The sequence below is a fragment of the Geotrypetes seraphini genome, chromosome 10, assembly GCF_902459505.1.
Source record: "Geotrypetes seraphini chromosome 10, aGeoSer1.1, whole genome shotgun sequence".
Lineage (NCBI taxonomy): Eukaryota > Metazoa > Chordata > Amphibia > Gymnophiona > Dermophiidae > Geotrypetes > Geotrypetes seraphini.
In genome coordinates, this window is record NC_047093.1 from 15216270 (window position 1) to 15239036 (window position 22767).

A 22767-nucleotide genomic window follows, 5' to 3' on the forward strand; every position below is an offset into this window, starting at 1 on the left:
GCATTATGACATCACAATCTGAGCTCTCGAATGTTGCTACTTAGGATTTTAAAGTGTTTGAGGCTTGTGCAGATGAGGACGGAGCTTAGGCATTGGTGGGATGAGGCATTATGACATCACAATCTGAGCTCTCGAATGTTGCTACTTAGGATTTTAAAGTGTTTGAGGCTTGTGCAGATGAGGACGGAGCTTAGGCATTGGTGGAATGAGGCATTATGACATCACAATCTGAGCTCTCGAATGTTGCTACTTAGGATTTTAAAGTGTTTGAGGCTTGTGCAGATGAGGACGGAGCTTAGGCATTGGTGGAATGAGGCATTATGACATCACAATCTGAGCTCTCGAATGTTGCTACTTAGGATTTTAAAGTGTTTGAGGCTTGTGCAGATGAGGACGGAGCTTGCAGGGATGGGGCGGGGACAGGAAAAGAACTCGTGGGGACGGGGCGGGAAAATGAGTTCCCACGGGGACGAGGAAAAGCTGTCCCCCATGCCAGTCTCTAATACCTGCTATTGATATGACGTACGTGGGCATGCCTAAACGTAGCTACGCAATGCCAACTTATGCTGGTATTCTCCAATAGCCCAGTGCCCAGAAGACATTATAGAATTCACACCCCAATTCTATATTTGCCACCCAGATTTGCGCACTCAAATTTGTGTGCACCTCAGACGCATATGAAAATTAATTGAATAATGAGCTCAAAACCCATCATGATTGGGTGCCCAGCTACTGAAGTTAATTGGCACCTCTTAAAACTTGCGCAAGCATCTGTCTGTGCGCTCTTTTAATAAGGCAGGGTGCCTAATTCCAGTAGCATGCATCTCAAAAGGGGTGGGGCCATGAGCTTTGAGAGTAGGGCTACCAGACGTCCGGATTTCCCTGGACATGTCTGGGGGTCCGGATGGCTTTTCAAAACCTGGCCCTTTGTCCGGGTTTTGAAAAGCTTCCCGACAAAAATCGCATAGGGGAGGTGCATCCGCGCATACCCAGATGCAACATGGTGACGTTATTGCATCGCGTCCACGCCTGCGTGGATGGGGGCTGGGGGCGCAACATGGCGTGACAGAGGCAGAACTGGGCGGTCCTGGGGGCATGGCCATAGGTTACGGATTTTCACAAAGGACAATCGGGTAACCCTAGTCGAGAGCGTTCCACCGAGTTGCGTGTGTAGTTATAGAATACTGGCTCAGCATGTTCAAACTTGAGCGTCAGCATTTACACCTGCTTTCAGAAGGCGTAAGCCTGGCGCTTAAAGTTTGGGTGCTGGAGTCAGCCCAAAGCACGAACCTAGATATCTATAATAATAAAATGCTAGCCGCGCATGCGCACTCGCGCCGCGTGTTCCCTGATCCCTGCTCTGTCGGGGTGTGGCAGCATGAGTGCGCAGGCGCGTACATCACCAGCCGACGAACGCCTCCACAAGCCCGCTCCCAGCCAGTTGACGATCGCCTCCAGAAGTTTCCACAAAGAGCGCCTCCTGCCCCCCCCTCTCCAGGACGAAACGAGAAATGGAGCCGGGCTGCCCTCCGCGACAGACCAGAGGAGTCCGAGTCCTTTGCCGGCCACCCCCCTTCCCTTCCTGCGGACCAGACTACGAACCCGGTGATTGAAGCAGCGTGTGCAGCAGTCTTCACACGCTCCTTCGGGCCCTTCTACTGCCCTGATTTGCTCTGCCACGTCTCTATAATCACGCCAATCTTTCCCGGCGCTCATTTTTTTAGTGCAATATTTAGAATCTGACTCTTAGGCACCGATTCTATAAACGGCACATACCCGGGGGCAGAAGAGGAAAACACTGCATCGCCCTCGACTGGGGCCACACAAAATACGTCAGGGGCCGCAGGTTGGACACCCCTGGGCTACAGCCTTCCTGGCCTAATTTAATCTGACTTTTATTCTGTTCAGTTTTACTTATCTCCCATTTGTAAAGGTTGAGTAAACTTTTTGCTATGCTTATTGGTTCGTTTCCTGGCTGGCTTCCTTTGGTATGCTCAGTGGTCTGTTTTGAGAAGTCACCACGTTGTATCGTAAAGGGCCATCCCCGTTCTTTTTATAAAGTTTTTTAATATTTATATCTGTATGATGGTTAATTTTTCATCGGCGCCCTCATAAAACATTTATTGTTTCATTGCCCATATATTATGAATTTTTGGAAATCAATTTGGGACCAAATTAATAATTTATTAGCTAACCCAGTGGCATTATCCTATGATACTGTGATTTTTGGTATGGAAATGAGAGCAAAAAGTCAGATTTCTGCGAACAACAATAAATTGTTACTTATAATGACTGGGGTTTCCATTCAGCAAATTACATATAATTGGAAGGATTGGAGGAGACTAAATTACAGTTTTTGGTGGAACTCTTTGTGCCATATCTATAAAATGGAAAGATTTATTGCAGTACAAAGAGGATATTTCAAGAAATTTCAGGATGTGTGGAAACCATTAGCAAAATTTTATAAGGATTAGTTGAAAATGTTTCCCTTTAATGTATCAATTAATAATAATAATAATAATAATAACTTTATTTTATATACCGCAGTACCACAAACAGTTCAGAGCGGTTTTCAGTGTAAGAGACTGTACATTTACAGCGAAGATACAATGAGGACTGTACATAATTTAGTAAAAGGAGTTTATACAGCGAAGAACAATGTAGATTTAACATGCAGGAGACTGTACATTTACAGCAGTAATTTGAGTAGGGTGAGGGATATTTTATTAATATGTTTTTTTATATGATTATGGAATATATGGTAGGGAGGGGTGGGAAGGGGGAGGGATAAAAATGTATGTACTGTACAAATGATAGAATGTAAAATGATATATTTATTGTTAATGTGATTGAATATATATATACATTTAATGTAATTTTGAAAATGAATAAAGAATTTAAAAAAAACACAAAAACATTATTTTACTCCAATAGGTCTTTTATACCTGGTTTATCATAGATAGCTTTTGCAGCACTGACCATTTTTTCATATGAACTTTTTAATAAAGGATGATTATATGAATTTTTAATAAATATGGTTCCCTTAACTTTTTTTGTATACTTCCATTTTACGTTGCATGAATGTTTTATTCTTATATTTTTATTTCTTACTTTAATTCATTACCAATTTTAATTGTGGGTCGTTTTAAACCTTATCAACCATGGTAGGTTCCTTTATTTTAAGCACGTTGCACTTTCACTGGTCTCTATTGCCCCATGGCTTTATACATTTTTTCTTTCCTATGTTATATTTACAATCATTTTTCACTTCTGTATTCTTATTCATGTATTCCTTTGTCACATTTGTTTTCTTCATTTTGTTTTATTTATTTAATCTCACATTTATTTAATTTATTTAAGCACTTACATGTCCCCAAAGAGACGAGCAACAAAGCTAGTGAAAGGTATGGAGAACCTGGATTCCGAGGAACGACTTAAGAGACTGGGTCTTGTTCTCCCTTGGGAAGAGGAGACTGCGAGGGGATCTGATCGAGACTTTCAAAATACTGAATCGGCAAAATAGAGCAGGAAAAACAGTTATTTACAAAGTCCAATATGACACAGACAAGAGGGCATGGACCGAAGCTGAGGGGGGGCAGGTCCAGGACGTATATCAGGAGGTTCTGTTTCACGCAGCGAGTGGTGGACACCTGGAATGCTCTCCCAGAAGAGGTAATTGCGGAATCCACCGTTCTAGAATTTAAGGGTAAACTTAGATGCACATCTCCTTATAAGCATAGTGATATGGGGACTAAAACTAGGCCAGGGTATACCTGGCGGGGCCTCCGCGTGTGCGGATCGCCAGACTTGATGGACCCAGGGTCTGATCTGGAGATGGCAATTCTTATGTTATGTTCTAGAATGCATTGCCAGAGGATGTGGTAATAGCGGGTAATGTAGCTGGTTTGAAAATAGGTTTGGACAAGTTCCTGGAGGAAAAGTCCATAAACTGCTGTTGAGACACACATGGGAGAAGCCACTGCTCGTCCTAGATCGGTGACATGGAACGCTGCTGCTATTTGGGTTTTTGCCAGGTACTAGTGACTTGGATTGGCCTCTGTAAAGACGGGATACTGGGCTAGATGGACCTAAGGTCTGATCCAGTTAGGCTATTCTTATGTTATCACTTAGATCATTTCCTCATTATCTTACATAAGTCATTACTTTGTCACTTATGCACACCATTGGTGTATATTCTTAGGTATCTTATTCATATTTATTAGGACCCCTGAGGAAGGCGTGTTTTCCGAAACACGGACCATGTCGGGTCCCCTGGTTTGTAAAAAGGTGACATTAGTAACCGCATTAAATATCTGGTATAATAAACATAGCCTACATCTTATACACTGTCTGCAGTTTTTTTCTTGTTGTTTTCTAATTTAAGTCGACACCTAAAATCTACCAACGCCCAAGCCATTCTAAGCCCAAACTCCGCCCCCTCTGGCCACACCCACTTCACGTAAGCACCAGTAGGTGCTGTGATAATTTCCATGTGAAATTTTAATCATTTTTTTTTAAAAATTGGGTTTCTCAATCACACCATTTAAGTCAATTAAAAATATATATAGACAGTGGTACCTTGGTTTACGAGCATAATCCGTTCCAGGATCATGCTCGTAATCCAAAACGCTCGTTTATCAAAGCAAAGTTCCCCATAGGTCTTAATGCAAACTCAGAAGATTCGTTCCACAACCAAAGTTCGCAATGGTGGCCCAGGGGTGAATACCTGCCTGCGGGTACTGCAGCGCTTCCAAAGTGGTGGCTTCCTTCCCTCGGGGTCCCCGTGCGGCTGCCCTTCACTGCGGCTGCCGTCCACCAGCGCCTCCCGCTTCTTATTCAAGCTGGCCGCCATCCTGAACGAGCATGCGCGCGGCCTCACTTCTCCTCTCCTCTGTCAGCCGCTGCCCTGACAACATGCTCGCCATGTACAAGCACGCAGGACGTCCTGCGTGCTTGTATGTGGCGAGCGTGTTGTCGGGGCAGCGGCTGACTTAGGAGAGAAGTGAGGCCGCGCGCATGCTCGTTCAGGATGGCGGCCGGCTTGGATCGGGAGCCGGGAGGCACTGACGGACGGCAGAGGCATTGGCCGAAGCGGGATGGCAGCCGCATGGGGACCCTGAGGGAAGGAAGCCACCACTTTGGAAGCACTGCAGCACCCGTAGGCAGGTACTCACCCCTGGGCCACCATTGCAAACAAAGCTTGTTTATCGGGGCAGTGCTCGGTTTGCGAGACAAAAGTTTGCTGAGTGTTTTGCTCGCCTTGCAAAACACTCGCAAACCGGTGCGCTCTTAAACGGAGGTATTTAGGTTCCGCACAGAAAATCAGCTAGGCACCACTAATCTAGATGCCTCTTATAGAATCTAGGCCTTATTGTGCTTTCATCTAGGCGCCTAAATGGTAACGCTTAGTTACACAGTTACCCCACAGTTTTTTTTATCACACCCTCCCCCAAACCCCCCCCCAAAACAGAGCAGACAACATATTAATTTGAAAAATATAAAATTTTAATAAAGGCTACATCTCTTAATTACAATAATTATTGTACCAAGTAATTTTCTTTAAATGAAACTCTTTATAATGTATAATTTACAGTAATAAGTAGAACAAAATGCCATGGCAAGTCATAAGTACAAGACTTTTAACAAAAGGCATAAAGAATATTTATACATAAACCCCTTAAAAAACCAAGGGAGAGCTGGAACCCTGAATATAGGGCAAGGCATGGCGAATTAGGACCACGCAGGCACAGGTACTGCACTTCGTAAAACTTAAAACACCGGAGACCGTGTTTTCTTCGTCTTTCAATATACGCTTCTTACAATATATACAGACTTCCTGCACACCAGAGCAGAGAGAATGCACAGAGAAACTTTAAAACACAATCCCAAACGGAGAAATTCAAGGTCTTTGGGGAAGGAGGTAGGGACTGGCAGGACACTTTTTGCAGAAGGAAATGGGTCGAGAAAGAAAAAAAAAAAAAGCGCGTTGTCTCGGCTCGCTAGGCTTCAACCTGCCTTTCAAATTTGTCAGTTGCATAAATATGGGAAACGGGGACTTGGTCTAGCTTATCTCGCAACCTTTCTTCCTAATCTGGGATGTGTGTTGAAAATTGCACTGCACAAAGCTTGGCCGGAGAGAGACAGGTATGGACACAAAGGGCTCCTTTTACGAAACCGCGTTAGCGGTTTAACGCGTGCTAATATGCCGGCCGCGCAAGCCGCTACCGCCTCCTCTTGAGCAGGCGGTAGTTTTCCGGCTAGTGCGGGGGTTAGCGCGTGATTAAAAGTCACGAGCGATAAAGCCGCTAACGCGGCTTCGTAAAAGGAGCTCAAAATGGCATAAAATGCTTTAAAAAAAACCCCTAAAACATACACACACACTCACTCACTCTCTGACAGGATGGATTATTAAAACATGCTTTACTGGTCAAGGGGATGTTAATTTATGACAAATTCGGCCCCTTCCTAAATCAACGACAATAAAATACTGAACCGCTCTGGTAATCTTCGTCCCCACAATAAACCACAGCCATTTCCCAATGGTTAACATCCTTAAGACTGTTTCATAGGAAAAGTTACCAAATTAGCCAAATTCTTAGGTTCAATTCAAATACTGATAACCAATTCCACATACTGATAGCCATTCAGGGCATAAGTCTCCCTCCCCCCCCCCTCCCCCTCCCCGCGGACACGATCACCTTCTTAACCATTTTGAGAGACGAGCAAAAAGCTTGCCTTTGTTATATTAAGACGGAAGTAATTGCTTTCATTGTTGAGACATTTAAGCGTGGACCAGACTCGGAGCGTTATTCTATAGAATGGCCCACAGCGCTGGGATGTACGCCCCAACTATGGACGCGAGGATTTATACACAAAAATCAGGGGGAACAACAAAATCACAAGCAAAAATGACAAAAGAATGGAATTGTCCAAAGTTGAATGATGTGCATAAAAAATAGTGTCCACAAACTTATCTGTGAATATGCAAATCTTTATTATTCAAATATCGGTATAGTCCAATCAATGATTCAATGACTCGACATGTACATGTTTCGGCCAACAGGCCTGCCTCAGGAGTCTTGAGAATCACAGAAAAAATTAATTGCTGCGTAAAACGTAGACGCTATTAATATTCCAATAAGATCTGGAAAAATCTGATATGAAGCCTCCTCAGATCTAAAAAGCAAATCTTGGCGTCTCACGTGCATAATTTGGACAATTCCATTCTTTTTACTTTTGCCATTTTTGTGAGGATTTATGCCACATGAAACCCGGTGTAAGTCCTCCTGCGTAAATTAGGCGCGGATTCCCTGAACTCTTTTAAAGTAGAGCGTGCATTTTTAGTCAACACCCCTACGCCCCTTTCCAATTTGCGTGTCGCATGCAAATCTTTACACAATAGCGGCTAGCAAGATGCGTACGGCAATCCAAATTTGACCGTTAGCGCCCTATTACCGGCATGCGCAAATTGGGCATACATCCAAATTTGTGCGCGCAACCGAACGCCATATATAGAAACGCAGGGTAGCTTGTGATGTGGGCCCGAAAGCAAGAAGGCTTTGCTACTGAATCGAGGCATCCAACTCGTTAACCAGTAAATAATGATATGCAAAATAAAAATACAGCAGCACAGATTTAAAAAAAAAAAAAAACAAACAAAAAAAAAAAGCACTGGACAGCTAGGCGGAAAAACATCTTAAAAACAAAAACAGGGTATATGCCACAAGCATCTGGCACATTCCGTTGTCAAACCCATTGAAATGAGGGAATCTAAGACCATGAACTGCCCCACCCCACCCCACCCCACCCTTGCACTCTTTCCTCTTAAGTTGTAAAAAAAAAGCAGCACGTCCATTAACTGGACTTTTTTTTAGGGAACTAGAATGTTTAATAAATATCAATAAAATGATTACGGTTTTTAAAAGTAGGATATAGCTCTCATTTTGCTCATAGCAAGACAGATTTCAGATTGCCAGGAAATCCTGCCATGGATCGAAGTCTCTTCAACGTAAGTCTACATCTTCAAGAGTTGACATTGGTCATAGTTTTAATAAATAGTTCAAGGGCCTTCCTCATCTTTTGTAGTCTATGAACAATGAAGAATGCCTTTCCTTCGAGGCCACGAGGATTCTTGGGGACCGTCTCCATCTTCTTCATTGGTTCAGATTCCTTCAGGAGGCATTTTGTCCTCAAATCGTCTTTAGCTTCCACGTCCATCTTTTATTCACTACACTAATCAATCCTTTCCACTTTCCCTAGTATCCGTCCTTCGTACATGGGCAAAACGGTGTCATCGGCCCAGATCTCTTCAAAAATTGCCCCACACTCAAACTCGTCACTGGCTTTTTTGAAGTAATACCTAGAAACGACAAAAAAACAAAAACAAAACATGGAGTTTGATCAGTGAAATACATAATTCCGTCAAAAACCAATACAAGAAATTTAAAATGTCCTTTAGCCAATACGTGAAAACAATTTATTAACATCAGAAAGGTAGAGCTGATTTCTATTTAGGCTCTGGTAACGCAGGTCTTTTTTTGTCAACATGGGTGTATACTAGAGAATGAAATGGGGAAAAAAAAATCTGTCCCCGTCACTGCCACGCCCACCCATCGCCGTAGCATCCACCCTTTCCTTTCGCCACCTCACCGCCCTTCAGCGGCCCAAGAATCTCCCTCCCTCCCCCTTACCTTCGCAGCGCGTTCGTAAAGAAACTTACTGAAGCCGGCGGAGACTGCCTGCCTGTGCCTGCAGTCGTGCGAGTGTGGGCGGAAGCTTCTCCTCCGACGCAACCGGAAGTTGCGTCAGAGGAGAAGCTTCCGCCCACACACACGCGACTGCAGGTAGGCAGGCTTCGCCGGCTTCAGTAAGTTTCTTTACTAAAGCGCCATGAAGGTAAAGGGGAGGGAGATAGATTTGGCCGTAGGGAGGGAGGTGACCGCGCGCCTTCCCTCCCTTAACTGCGGGGACAAGGCCATTCACCGCTCCACAGGGCAGTGAATGGCCTTGTCCCCGTGCCCGCAGTGAGCACTTCTCCCTCCCCCCCTCCACCGTTTTGGCGGGTTACCTGCGCCTAGCTACGGGTAACTGCCACCGTTTCATTCTCTAGTGTATACAACTATAATTCAAATTTTGCTCCCTGGCACACCCATCTCCAGAATGAGATATTTCAGTTTCCAGATCCCAAAAAGAAATAGGAGGTGCTCTAAATACATGTCCTCTATTTGTCACCAAAGCAAATTCCTTCATTAGGTCTTCTCAAATCTGTTCCGAGCCACTCAAAATTGCAGGATATTCATAATGAATATGTGTTAGATCAGGGGTAGGGAACTCCGGTCCTCGAGAGCCGTATTCCAGTCGGGTTTTCAGGATTTCCCTAATGAATATGCATTGAAAGCAGTGCATGCAAATAGATTCATGCATATTCATTGGGAAATCCTGAAAACCCGACTGGAAAATGGCTCTCGAGGACCGGAGTTCCCTACCCCTGCGTTAGATAGATCTGGGTACACTGGAAGCCCAGCATATGCAAATTTATATTATGGATCCTTATTGGGGGTATCCCGAAAGCCCCAGGACAGATTTCAGATACCGCGCCCCATTTTCCTAGCCTCGAACTCATAGGACTAAACCTTAAAACCCAAGGTCCAGTTTCCAAGCTCACTTCCCATTTCAGGGCGAACTTGATATCACAGCCCCCCCCCCCATTCAAAACTTAAAACAGCAAATTGAGCCAATTCCTAATCGCTGGGTACCAGTGCTTATGTCCTTGGCCATCGCTGTACAGCGAACAAGAAAAACAAAAACTGACTTAAGCATTTACCACATTTCCCCATGTATAGGTCGCGGCTTATAAATGGGTTTTACAAACCAATGCAGTGGGTGCGGCTTCCTTATATGGGCGGCCTATCTAAAGACAACGTAGATAAGCCACCACGCTACTGGAGTCCCTTGTACCTTTGAAAACGTTGCGGACAGAAGTGCAGGGCCGGAGCGATCTTTTCGGCATCCAGCCTGGCCCCGCGCTGCTTCCTCAACGTCTGTCGTCAGTTCTCGCGAGTCCCGCGAGAACTGACGTCCGGGATTGAGGAAGCAGCGCGGGGCCAGGCTGGATGCTGAAAAGATCGCTCCGGCCCTGCACTGCTGGCCACGGCGTTGGAGGAGGCAGTCGGCAGCTGTCCAGCGAGGGAGCTATTTTAAAAAGGTACGGGATACTCCAGTAGCGCCGCGGCTTATTTAGGAGTTTTAAAACGAGAATAGGCGTTTCCTTCGGCCTATACATGGGGAAATACAGTAATAATATGTTAGTTGTCCTGCAGAAGGCGAGAGAGAGAAAGAACGCCAAGTCAGAGACTTTATAAACATTTTCTCTTTGAATTAATCTTTATTATTCATTATCAATTTGCATCCAAGAAAAAAACTCTTGAATGCGGAAAAACAGAAATTACCAATGGCAACTATTCTTTTAGCATTTTGCCGCATCTAATATAATAAAACGATAAGCCGCGCATGCGCACTTCCTATGCGTGCGCTGGTTTTCCGTGAGCTGTAGCGACCCGCAGGTAGGAGTGCGCATGCGCGGCTTACGGTTCTGTTTTTCGGTCTGGCCTGCTCCCTGCCGTATTGCATTTTTTAGTTGAAAGACGCAGCGGTGGCTCCTCTCACGATCCCTGCCTGCGTCGGACTTCCGACGCAGGTGGGGATCATGAGAGGAGCCACCGCCGCGTCTTTCAACTAAAAAAAAAAAATACGGCAAGGCGAGCAGGCCAGACCAGACCGAAGCTCAAGACCGCAGGAAGGGAAGGGGGGGGCCAACAAAGAAGAGGACTCCAGCCGCGAGGAGCCGAATGGAGCAGCCAGATCGCAGCAGGCCAGAACGCGGGGGAGGGGCCGAACGGAGCAGGCAAGATCGCGGTAAGAGAAGGGAAGGGGTGGGGGAAATGCTGCAACTGCTGCACAGGGACCTGGAGGGGAAGACAAATACCGCTGCTGCTGCACAGGGAAGTCGGGGGGGGGGGAGGGAAATGCTGTAGCTGTTGCTGCTCCACAGGGAAGTGGGGTGGAAATACTACTACACAGGGAAATGGAGGGAAAGAATGACAGACAGACAGACAGCAGGAGGGAGGGAGACAGACAGAAAGGAAGAAAGACACAGGGGCAGGGAGAGGGACAGAAAGACAGACAGAAAAAGGGAGCCAAGGAGAGAGAGAGAGAGAGAGACAGCGGGAGAGAGAGAAAGACAGAAAGAAAGAAAGACAGACAGACATATATTCTAGCACCCGTTAATGTAACGGGCTTAAAGACTAGTCATTAATATAAGAGACATCCTGTTTTTTCTGGGGTCAACGTCAACAATTTTGATTGCGAGACATACTGCATCTAACTTCAATTTTATCAGAAAAAAAAAACCCGGGGGGGAGGAAAAATGCATCGAGCAGCTTGGGGCACATTTTCGAACCTGAAACTTCACACTTCTCCACAATCCTACAATCTAAATATAGAATTATATTTCTTAGGCAAGCACAATGCCAAAATCTTGATAGCGCAAAATAAAATGCACGATTTAATGCAAAAAGATACAGTTGTATTTCCCTTTTCCCTTTGACCAGTAGGAAGCGAGCAAAAAAAAAAAAAAAAACAACCAAAAAACAGGGTTTAGTGTGCAACCAACTGACAGCGAAAGGAATGCAAGATGCAACCGGTTGACCTTTCTCGGGCTCTGGGGTCAGCAGATCACGAAGAGACGGCACCAAAGCCCCCACCCCCACTGTGTCAAACAGCAAGGACCTCACCATTATCCTGAATTAGACCGTTCCGCTTCTTGATTAAAGGTTCCTTTCATCCCTCTCAAGCTTTCGGCCTTCTAAGACTGCTTAATTGCATATGACCAAATGAAGGGCTTCCATTCAGAAGGTTAGCATTTCGGGTGCCTGCGCGTCTGCCTCTCCCCCACACACACCTCCTCGTTGCTGCTTAGTGACTTAAAAGCACTTCTACCATCCCCACTGCCAGCTCCTCAAATCCCCATCTACTAAGATTAAAAGCCCCCCCCACCACCATTTTTTTGTAATTTCCAGTCAACAAAAGGATCCCTAGGGTTAAAGATCACATAATTTGGGCAGGAAGAATTCAGAAGGAGGAAGCAGTACCCCTCTTCCTCCCTAACCAAATTATCGTGTCAGAAGTTAGTGAATTTGGGGAGGCGGGGGGGGGCTTAAAAGGCACCGTATCAGCAAATTCAGTTCTGAAGTCTGCGAAACGTGACTGAACTGTCTGGGCCTGGTGTAGAAGGCAGTTTACATTCTACCTTTCTAACAAAATAAGAATTCAGTTTCAAACCCCAAAAAGTTTGATTTGGTTCTTCTGTGCCCGAATAACACTGAGAGAAGAAAAATGGGGCAAGCAGTGGGTGAGACACAGGGATCACAGGGGAACTGTTATAGGCCACCCACCAAACAAGACACATAAGGAGAACCTTGGATGGAGTTTTTACGCCATCAAAAATTACAAAGACCAGGGGACACACAAAGTTACAGGGAAATACTTTTGAAACCAATAGGAGGAAACATTTTTTTTTCCCTACAGAGAATAGTTAAGCTCTGGAACGCGTTGCCAGAGGATTTGGTAACAGCGGTTCACGTAGCTGGGTTTGAAAAAAAAAAGTTCCTGGAGGAAAAGTCCATGGTCTGCTATTGAGACAGGCATGGGGGAAGCCACTACTTTCCCTGGATTGGTAGCATGGAGTGTTGCTACAATTTGGGATTCTGGAATCTTGCTTACTCTGAGATTCTGAAACGTTGCTAAAAATTTGGGGTTCTAGAATCTTGCTTATTCTTAAGAGATTCTGGAACGTTGCTACTCTTTGGGTCTCTGCCAAGAACTTGTGACCTGGATTGTCCACTGCTGGAAAAAATTTGCCTTTATAGAACACCTGCTTAGCGCTCCATTTTTTTTGCATCTAACTTTTGGCGCCCTTTCTTTTAAAAGTACCCTAGTGCTCACAGCTGCTCGCTATTTTCAGAGATCTAAAGTGCTGCCTTAAGAAAAATCCATTAAGTATGAAAATGTAATATGTCTGGATAATGAACTTATTGTTGTTTTTCAAAGCGACATATATAAAAAAAGTGACAGGGTGGGCTGGAGAGGGAGATCCGATTAAATTAAACGAAAGTGAACAAAGATTCATTTTTATGCTGGACACTGTTGAACCGCGTGGACTTAACAGCGAGATTGAATGGGGGACACTGTAATTCTAGCCAGGACCAATCAATCGCAGGGGGCGGAGTTTTCTTTTAAAGGGAGTATTTAAATCGGGACCGGAGGACGCCGCCGCCATCTTTTTCTCACAAACGATAGGAGTCGGATGACAGCGGCACCCTTGGTAAGCACGCTTTGAAATATTTTTGGATACAAAGAATATAAATTTATGAAGGGCGGGACATTACTGTATGTAACAGCTCTTCTGTTCATCTTTCAGGGAGACCCTTGAAAAAACACCAGTACGTGTGAAACATGTCGGGTCTGAGACTCCCTGGGTTTTTGGCTGAGGATAAGTACTATCTACTTTTAAAGCTTATAAGATGATGGGAAATAAGTTTAAACTGTTTTTAAATATTCATTTCTAAAGAACTTACACAAACAAGTATATAAAAAGAAAATTTTAAAAATTAAACACATATTTTTCATAAATCGACAGCCAATGATGAGGCACCACAATATGCTTCCCGCGGTATGAAATAATATATGCGGTGGAGTGGTGGGGCTGAGGCGTCGCTTTGAAAAACAACAATAAGTTCATTATCCAGACATATTACATTTTCATACTTATAAGATTGGACTGGATATATTACATTCTACAATTTTGCCGTATTCTATTTGCTTGAAGTTAATGTTTTTAAGAAAAATCCAGGCACCTTTTTACAAAGCTACCTGAAAGTCTTGAATTTTCTGCATTGTATTTGCCCCAAATTACAGCTCAGCAACAGCAAGGCTTCTGCATTACGTTTGGGGTGCGCCCAGCATCTGCGCACGCAGTTAATAAGCACGTTAAGTGCATGAGAGACAGGATGGCGAAAAGTGATCTGCTATGTTGTTAACCGTTGCGCTGCATTAAGTTACGGTGCATTAACGGCCAGGAGTCGTCCAAGACTATTTTCCACTATGCGGTTAAACGCAGGAAACAGCGCAGGCTACATATCACGTGACTATGTCAACTATTAGTATGGTCCAGGCTTGTCCAACCTTTTTCTATTAGGTGGAAGGGGGGGGACCACATTTTATATTGTGCAACATTGACAGATCCAAGATATGCCCCATCATATTTTAGCCGTGTCAAAATACAATGATGTCTATGACTGTCCTTTTAAGGCCATTTAAATTGATTTCTAGTCCCGCTTCTGTGACAATTATAGCAATACAGTTTAAATTTTTACCGCTTCCGTTCCGTTTTTTCCTTAACTGTTCTTTTCTTTCTGCTTCTTATAGTTCTCCCCTTTTTCCTCTCGTGCAAGTTTGATTTGTGAGACTTTGTAGATGTTTTTATTGGATAAAAATTAGTTACTCATTTTAATGTGGGTCTGTACTACCCTGTTTTCTGTTTTTTTATTTATTGTAAAGCCACTTTGTAATATAAAAATGCGGGATAACAAATTATTTAATAAACTTGAAACTTGACGTGTTATCCCTTCCCCAGCTTTTACCCTCCCTCTCTATCTTACCTCCCCCTCCCCAGCCTTCATCTAGTCTCTCTCTCTTTCATATATAGAAACATAGAAGATGACGGCAGAAAAGGGCTACAGCCCATCAAGTCTGCCCACTCTGCTTACCCACCCCCTGTCTATGCCCTAATGACCCAATTTCCTTATCTTGACCCTCGTAGGGATCCCACATGGGTATCCCATTTCTTCTTAAAGTCTGGCACGCTGTCTGCCTCGATCACCTGCACTGGAAGCTTGTTCCAATGATCAACCACTCTCTCTGTGAAGAAATACTTTCTGGTGTCGCCATTAAATTTTCCGCCCCCGAGTTTGAGCGGGTGCCCTCTTGTGGCCGAGGGTCCCTTGAGAAAGAAAATATCATCTTCCACTTTGACACGTCCCGTGAGATACTTAAATGTTTCGATCATGTCTCACCTCTCCCTACGTTCCCCCCACCTGGCTTCAGCCGTAGAACAAGCAGCGGGATTCCAGCTTCCCCACCCCGACAAAGCTCTCAGCAAGCCTGGAAGTCTCAAGAGACTTGAAACCACAACACCAATCCAAACTTCTGGCATTGTCTGGCTCAACCTTATACAAAGCCAAATTGGGGTGGGGAAGCAGGAATCCTGTTGTACGTGCCACGAGAATTGACCAAGCCTCCCAAGAGCCAGAAAAATAGCTCTTGCTGGGACAGAGGTTAGGTTTATGAGGTCCTTATATTCAGCCCCTTGCAAGGCCATCAAGATGATTTTTTTTTTTTTACATCCAGGTCCTCTATCTGACGGTACCTGGGGCAACAAAGTGTTAACTGACCTACACAGGGTCACAAGGCGCAACACAGGAATCAAACCCGTGACCTCAGGGTGCTGAGGCAGTGGTTCTAGCCACTAGGTCACTCGTCCACTCCAGGTGGAACAAGCCTGGCAAAGTCCGTGCTTTAGTGTAATATTCAAAATACAATCAAAAATAATAAAAACCCGGGAGACTTACTTTACGACTTAGGACTAGTTTATTGGAACAGTCGTATAATTAAGAGTCCTTCGAGTAAGGTGTGGTGCAATCTGGGTCTAGCATATTCTAACGTGGTACTTTCCCACATGCCCAAGTCCAGATTTTCCGCGGCGTTAAAATTATGCGCTTAGGCACTGATTCTATAAAGTCCTCCTACAGTTTGCCACCGGTTATCGGCGCCTAACTTAAAAATAATAATAAACAGTTTATATACCGCAGGACCGTGAAGTTCTATGCGGTTTACAAAGATTAAAAGATGGTACAAATTGATTGAACTTAACAGAGAGGTGAAAGCTAGCGATTAACACAGCTCAAGGGATCAGTTATTGAGGAGAAAGAGTCGTACGGGTCAGCTGCCTAGATATTTCAGGAACAGATATGTTTTTAGGCGTTTCCTGAATTCCCCATAAGTAGTAGGCGTAAGCAATTGTTCTAGATCTTTACTTAATAGGCTTAATCAGTGCCGATATTGGCACTCAAACACCTCACAATTGGTTTTAATTGCACTCTATTAAAAGCCAGGCGCCTAACCCGAAAAACGTGAGTCTATGAAAAGTAGGCGCCTAACCTAAAGCACCCTAAAAGAGGGCGTAGTGGGGGGGGAGGCGGATCATGGGTGTGTTTTCGAGTTACGCACCTCTCTGTGAGCTACGAGCTGTTAGGCTCCGATATCGGAGCCTATCTTTAGATGGTCTTTATTGAATCGGGGCCTTACTGCGTTATCCAGTTAGCGCGCGCCAATACGAATGATCCAGTTCAGCGTTATCGCAAACCGGGTGCCCCGGCAGATTTCCGGTGTGCCGTGAGAAACCGGCAAAAAGGAGATGCGCCGGCTGACTGCTCACAGGACGTGCCTCTCGCGGCGAGAAGCACGTCCTGTAGTCAGCCGGCTCCTGCGCCCCAGCTCCTTCTCCTCGCCTCTTCTTCTGCAGCACCCCCCCCTTCCCCCCACTGGCGGTAATAGGAGGTTCAGGGCCGCTGCTGGAGGACATCCGCAGCCCCAAGAATTAGTGTGCCACAGCTTAAAAAGCTTGCGACACACTGCATAGTGTAGTGGTTGGCGCAAGAGCCTCAGCACCCTGGGGTTGTGGGTTCAAACCCTGCACTGCTTCTTGTGACCCTGGGCAAGTCACTCTGTCCTCCATAGCCCCAGGTACGTTAGATAGGGACAGATAGGGAAACTGCTCGAGTACCCGATTATAAAAAACGCTTAGATAAACCTTGATAGGCGGTATATAAACACTTGATAAACTTGCTCTATCTCCGTGGTCTCAAACTCGCGGCCCGCCAGGTCCTATTTTGAGGCCCTGGGTATGTTTATCCTAATCCCAAAAGTAAAATAAAAGAGTTTCTTGACCAAATGTCTCTTTAGCTATAAATGACAATATTATTATTAAGACTTAGCCAAAACTAGAAAGAGTTTTACCTCATGCAAAATTGTCATTTCTTTAATAAGACATTAACTATTTTTTTCTGAGGCCCTCCAAGTACCCACAAATCCCAAATGTGGCCCTGCAAAGGGTTGGAGTTGGAGACCACTGGCTTAACTGTATCCATGACATCCTGTTTGTCTTTGGGAAGCAGAGCTGAGATTGTGATGTCATAATGCCTCATTCTACCAATAAGAGCCAGCCTCATCAGTGATGTCACAATGGCTTGATTGTCCTGTTCTCCCCTTTGTCCTCCCACCCAGCCAGTAGATTAGCTGTTCCCCTTAATTCAGTGGTCTCAAACTCGCAGCCCGCCAGGTCTTATTTTGAGGCCCTGGGTATGTTTATCCTAATCACAAAAGTAAAATAAAAGAGTTTCTTGACCAAATGTCTCTTTAGCTATAAATGACAATTTTATTATTAAGACTTAGCCAAAACTAGAAAGAGTTTTACCTCATGCAAAATTGTCATTTCTTTAATAAGACATTAACTATTTTTTGCCGAGGCCCTCCAAGTACCTACAAATCCAAAATGTGGCCCTGCAAAGGGTTTAAGTTGGAGACCAGTGATCTAGATGGATAACATGGAATCACTCACTCTCCACTCATGACATGCCCCATCTTTAAATAATAATTTTTATTTTTTTTAAATAGTTAATGCATGCAGTAGCTTCTTCTTACGCTAAGTGGGCGTTAGGGCTTAACACCCTTTAAGTAAAAGGGTCCCTAAAAGGAGGGGATGTGGGAAGGGGTAAATTATTAGAATATAGCACTCAACACATTTTTGATGCAGAGCCTTAAACTTCAGCGAGTAATTTTTCTTTAAAAAAAGTTTTTTTTCTCTGCATTATAGCCCTAGGGAAATGCTTCACCTTCACCACCAATCTCGCTCAAAGATGGTCTTTGAGAGACAGGCAGAAAGACAGACAGGCAGACAGCGGCCAAGGAGAGAGAAAGAAAGGCAGACACACACATCTCTTCTAGCACCCATTAACGGGATTAAAGATTAGTAATAGTATAAAACTGTATATTTTAATCGTTGCTTCTCATGTTTTGTATTTCATCACTGAATTGTTCAGTTTTCTTGTTTTGTGAACCGCCTAGAACTCTGGGTGTTGGCGGTATAGAAAAAAATAAAGTTATTATTATTATTATTATAATCGGATATAAATATCTTTATTGAAAAGGTGAAGAACCCCAATGTCAAGTCCTCCCCCAGAGCTGGGTCCATTCCCCCACTTTTGCACGTCCACTCTAATACGGTTCTAGCCCGTGCTGTTCAGTTTCAGCAGGCTCAGGCCGTCGGGCGATTTTGGTCCAGGCCTGCTTCCCCGCCCCCTCCCCCCCCCAAGTCCCATCCTAACGCTTTCAGGGTTTGCAGGCCAAGACATACCACAACCACAGCACACTGGGATGCAGAAGAGGGAGTGGGGGGGGAGGGAAACTCTCTGAACTGCCGATCTGCCAGTCCCCACCCAATAGTTTACAGAGACCTCCTTCACCAGTTACTTCCTTCCTGAGTGTTGTCTCTGTTGGCATCTAGGTTTTGTTGGAGCTTTCTACATCTTTGAGGGAGGAAAAAAGAAAAAAAAAAAAACCCCAACACACACAGTGACCTTTAATATAATTACAACCTTATTTTCCTCAGAAAGGAAAGACAAGATCCTCCCCCACAGCCTCTTCAATCGAGCTGCACTCGCACAAACAGAGTTTTCCACTGAAACATGTTTTAAGTGGCAAGAGCTGCTTTCGACAGCATCTGGTATCAATATGTTTGGGCAGGCACGGTGCATGCGTGTATGCACACATATGTGTGTGTATAACCTCTACCGCTGGGGATGGGGGGGGGGAGAGAGAAAAAAAAGCAAGTTACAATTTGAACAACTGAATGGCTGCAGGTAAGACCTATCCAGTGGGCAGGACATTCTCCGCAGAGAAATTTGCAAAGCTAAAAGTAAGCGAAAGAAGCTCGGAGTACCCGGGCCGTAGACTGATGCAATTAGTAAAGAATCCAAAAGTCTGTCAATTGAGCACTAAATGAAAGATAGAGGCTTCAAAGGTCTGCTTATTGTGTGCCTTAAAGAGAAATGAAGGCCAGATGTGACCCAAAAACTGACTGGTTGCAGCCTTCCCATTGCCTGTGACTGGCAAGGACAGCCCCGCCGCCTCCGAAGGTCCACCTGAAACTCTACTCAAAGTCCAGCCGCAACAGTGAAACCGCAGATGAAACAGAGCCCTTAGAGGTAGCCACATCGGTGCCCATTCAGGACAAACTGTGGTGAATGTTCCCAGAAGCCACTGATTCACACTCTTGCATCAGGGCTACTCAAATTCTGGTCCTCGAGGTCCGCAGGCAGGTCGGTTTTCAGGAGATTCACAATGAATATGCACGAGAGAGATTTGCGCGCACTGCCTTAGCATGCAAATCTCTCTCGTGCATTAAGTCTAGTAGCCCGTTCTCACAGTAGCCAATCCAGGTCCCTAGTACCTGGCCAAAACCCAAGGAGTAGCAACATTCCATACAGAATCCTAAAGAATAGCAAGATTCCAGAATCCCAGAGAGTAGCAACATTCCATACAGAATCCCAAAGAATAGCAAGATTCCAGAATCCCAGAGAGTAACAAGATTCTAGAACCCCAAAGAGTAGCAACATTCCATACAGAATCTCAAAGAATAGCAAGATTCCAGAATCCCAGAGAGTAACAAGATTCTAGAACCCCAAAGAGTAGCAACATTCCATACAGAATCTCAAAGAATAGCAAGATTCTGGAATCCCAGAGAGTAACAAGATTCTAGAATCCCAAAGAGTAGCAACATTCCAAGCTACCAATCCAGGGCAAGCAGTAGCTTCCCCCGTGTCTTTCTCAATAACAGACTATGGACTTTTCCTCCAGGAACTTGTCCAAACATTTCTTAAAACCAGCTACACTATCCACTTTTACTGCAACCTGGTAACATGTTCCGGAGCTTAACTATACCATACAGAATCTCAAAGAACAGCAAGATTCCGGAATCCCAGAGAGTAACAAGATTCTAGAATCCCCAAGAGTAGCAACATTCCTTGCTACTGATCCAGGGCAAGCAGTGGCTTCCCCCATGTCTTTCTCAATAACAGACTGGTGCGCTTAGCTTGCAGGATACAGTTAAGGTACAAGTGGATCAATTTTTTACTCTGTCAAAAATTACAAAGACTAGGGGACACTCGATGAAGATACAGGGAAATACTTTTAAAACCAAGAGGAAATATTTTTTTCACCCAGAGAATAGTTAAGCTCTGGAACGTATTGTCAGAGGATGTGGTAAGAGCGGATAGTGTAGCTGGTTTTAAGAAAGGTTTGGACAATTTCCTGGAGGAAAAGTCTATAGTCTTATTAAGAAAAACATGGAGGCAGCCTCTGCTTGCCCTAGATCGGTAGCATGGTATGTTGCTACTCTCTGGGGTTCTAGAATCTTGTTACTCTTTGGGATTCCGGAATCTTGCTATTCTTTGAGATTCTGTATGGAATGTTGCTACTCTTTGGGTTTTGTCCAGGTACTAGGAATCTGGATTGGCCACCGTGAGAACGGGCTACCGGGCCTGATGGACCATTGGTCTGACCCAGTAAGGCTATTCTTATGTTCTTATAATTCATAGGAGCAATTTTTGAAGATCTGGTTTAAATATTTTCATCAATATACCTATCGGATTTGTCCACGTTTACAGTAGCACCTTCATAAGGTCCTGCCAGATCCCAAAGGCTGTACATTATGGATAAAGAGGGACACTCCACAGGCCCTGGACAGAAGTGAGAATCAAACAATGTCTCATAACTTTATGGGAGACAAAACAGCAAAACAAATGACCTTTTACAATGAAAAATACAACAAAAAATGGGAAGCAGAGTATTTTCTGGAGATAAAGACATTGTCTCCTACATATTAATAATGCCTATAGGTAGCATGGCTGGTTAAAGCTCAAAAGACCATCTTCCTGCCATTCATATGGCAAAAATATGAACCAGAGCCAAGCCAGATTCAAACCCATTTCATCAAAGCCCTGCTAGAAAGCCAGAGTTCCAGTAAAACTCTGCAAAGCTGGTCAATAAACAGGGTCACGATGCAACAGAAATTAATTTTTTTTTTTTGGGGGGGGGGGAAGAACTACATTTATTAGAAGGAGACAAGGAACTCGTACCTGTAATTCCCTTTTTTGCTCAGTTGCTCTTTGAAGTGTCCAAGTGTCAGGCTCTGGGATTTGAGCATCCTCCTGTAGGGAATTTCTTCCCCACAGAAAAAATAAGTGACCACCAGCTCGCTGGAGTGGGGCGTGTGACCCGCCGCTGGCTTCTTTGGATCTCTGTGCCTAAAAAAAAAAAAAGAAGAAAGTACATTTATTTAATGGAATGTATTAACCTTCTCTACAAAGAGATTTGTCCAAGGTGATATACTGCAGGAAATGTCTATCTATATTATCTCCTTTCCATCCTTTAACCCTTTCAGGACCAAGGGACATATTTGTCCCATAACTTTAAAATCCTATAAATTTTGATTGGGATAGTCTACAGTTCTAAATTTGATATGTACGGATTCCATATGATACTGCCTTTATGTAAACAAACTGGTTCCGACATTCATTCATTAGCGTCGTTGCCAGATTGACGAGAAGATTCACTTGCCACACTGTCCATAAGCCAGAAGTTTGATTTTTTAAATAAAAATAATGATATTTCACAAAAAAAAATCAATTTTTTGGCATCTGCAAGCCCTTTTTACCATAAAAATGTCGTCAAAACCACAAAAATTGGCCTACGATCCTTATGGTCCTGAAAGGGTTAAGGGAACAAAATCAGTTGGTAAGATCTCTCGATCTTTTATATATAGATTTACCGTATTTCCCCAACTATAGGCCGCCCCATTGTGCCGCCGAAAATGCTGAATTACGTTAACTGTTAGATCTAAGCCGTCCCATGTTACTAGCCGCGGCTTATCTAACAGTTACTAGTCGAAATGAGGTGGGCCGCGGCTTATCTAGAGTAGCTGAACTTTTTTTTTTTTTTTTAAATCATTTCCCCCCCCCCAATACCTTTTTTAATCCTCCTTAAATACCTCCCTCAATGTCCTCCTCCAATCTCGCGGCCAGCGGTGCAGGGCAGGAGCGATCTTTCTGGCATCCAGCCCGGTCCCGCGCCGCTTCCTGAATGGCTGCCGTCAGTTCTTGCAGCCATTCAGGAAGCGGCGCGGGGCTAGGCTGGATGCCGAAAAGATCGCTCCTGCCCTGCACCGCTGGCCGCAAGATTGGAGGAGGCAGCCGGCAGCTATTTAAGGGGGATTTAAAAAGGTACGGGGGGGGGAGGGTTATCTTTAGATAGGCTGCCTCAGATAAGCAAGCTGTGGCCTATACAAGGGGAAATACGGTCAAGCCTTCTGGAATGAAGTTCTATCATGTACTAGAATTTCATTTTCCCTTCAGACTTTTTCATAAGTCTATGAAAACATTGCTTTTCCAACAGTACTTAGGTAACTGTTCCAGAGAATGTTAATTATTTTGGCTATTAGTTTAGTCATTAACATAGCATAAGATCCTACTTTGATGTCACATCTTTAAAATTGCCGTTTCAATGGTTGGTGCTGAGTCAACTGGACTATTGCAA

The 22767-nt window shown here is 44.3% G+C and overlaps 1 protein-coding gene across 3 annotated transcripts in view; it reads right to left on the reverse strand.

The window, feature by feature from the left end:
• Positions 1-7811: 7811 nt before the first annotated feature.
• Positions 7812-22767, reverse strand: part of AXIN2 (axin 2) — a 57684-nt gene continuing 42728 nt past the window's right edge. For 2 of the 3 annotated variants that reach the window (XM_033961922.1, XM_033961924.1), the window contains exons 10-11: positions 21312-21479; positions 7812-8359 (exon numbers count right to left, since the gene is read on the reverse strand). In XM_033961922.1, the coding sequence (XP_033817813.1) occupies positions 8233-8359; positions 21312-21479 (295 nt within the window). In that variant the 3' untranslated portion in view covers positions 7812-8232. Of the gene's footprint in view, positions 8360-20815; positions 20913-21311; positions 21480-22767 lie in introns of all 3 variants that reach the window. The other variant, XM_033961923.1, reaches the window with a different exon arrangement.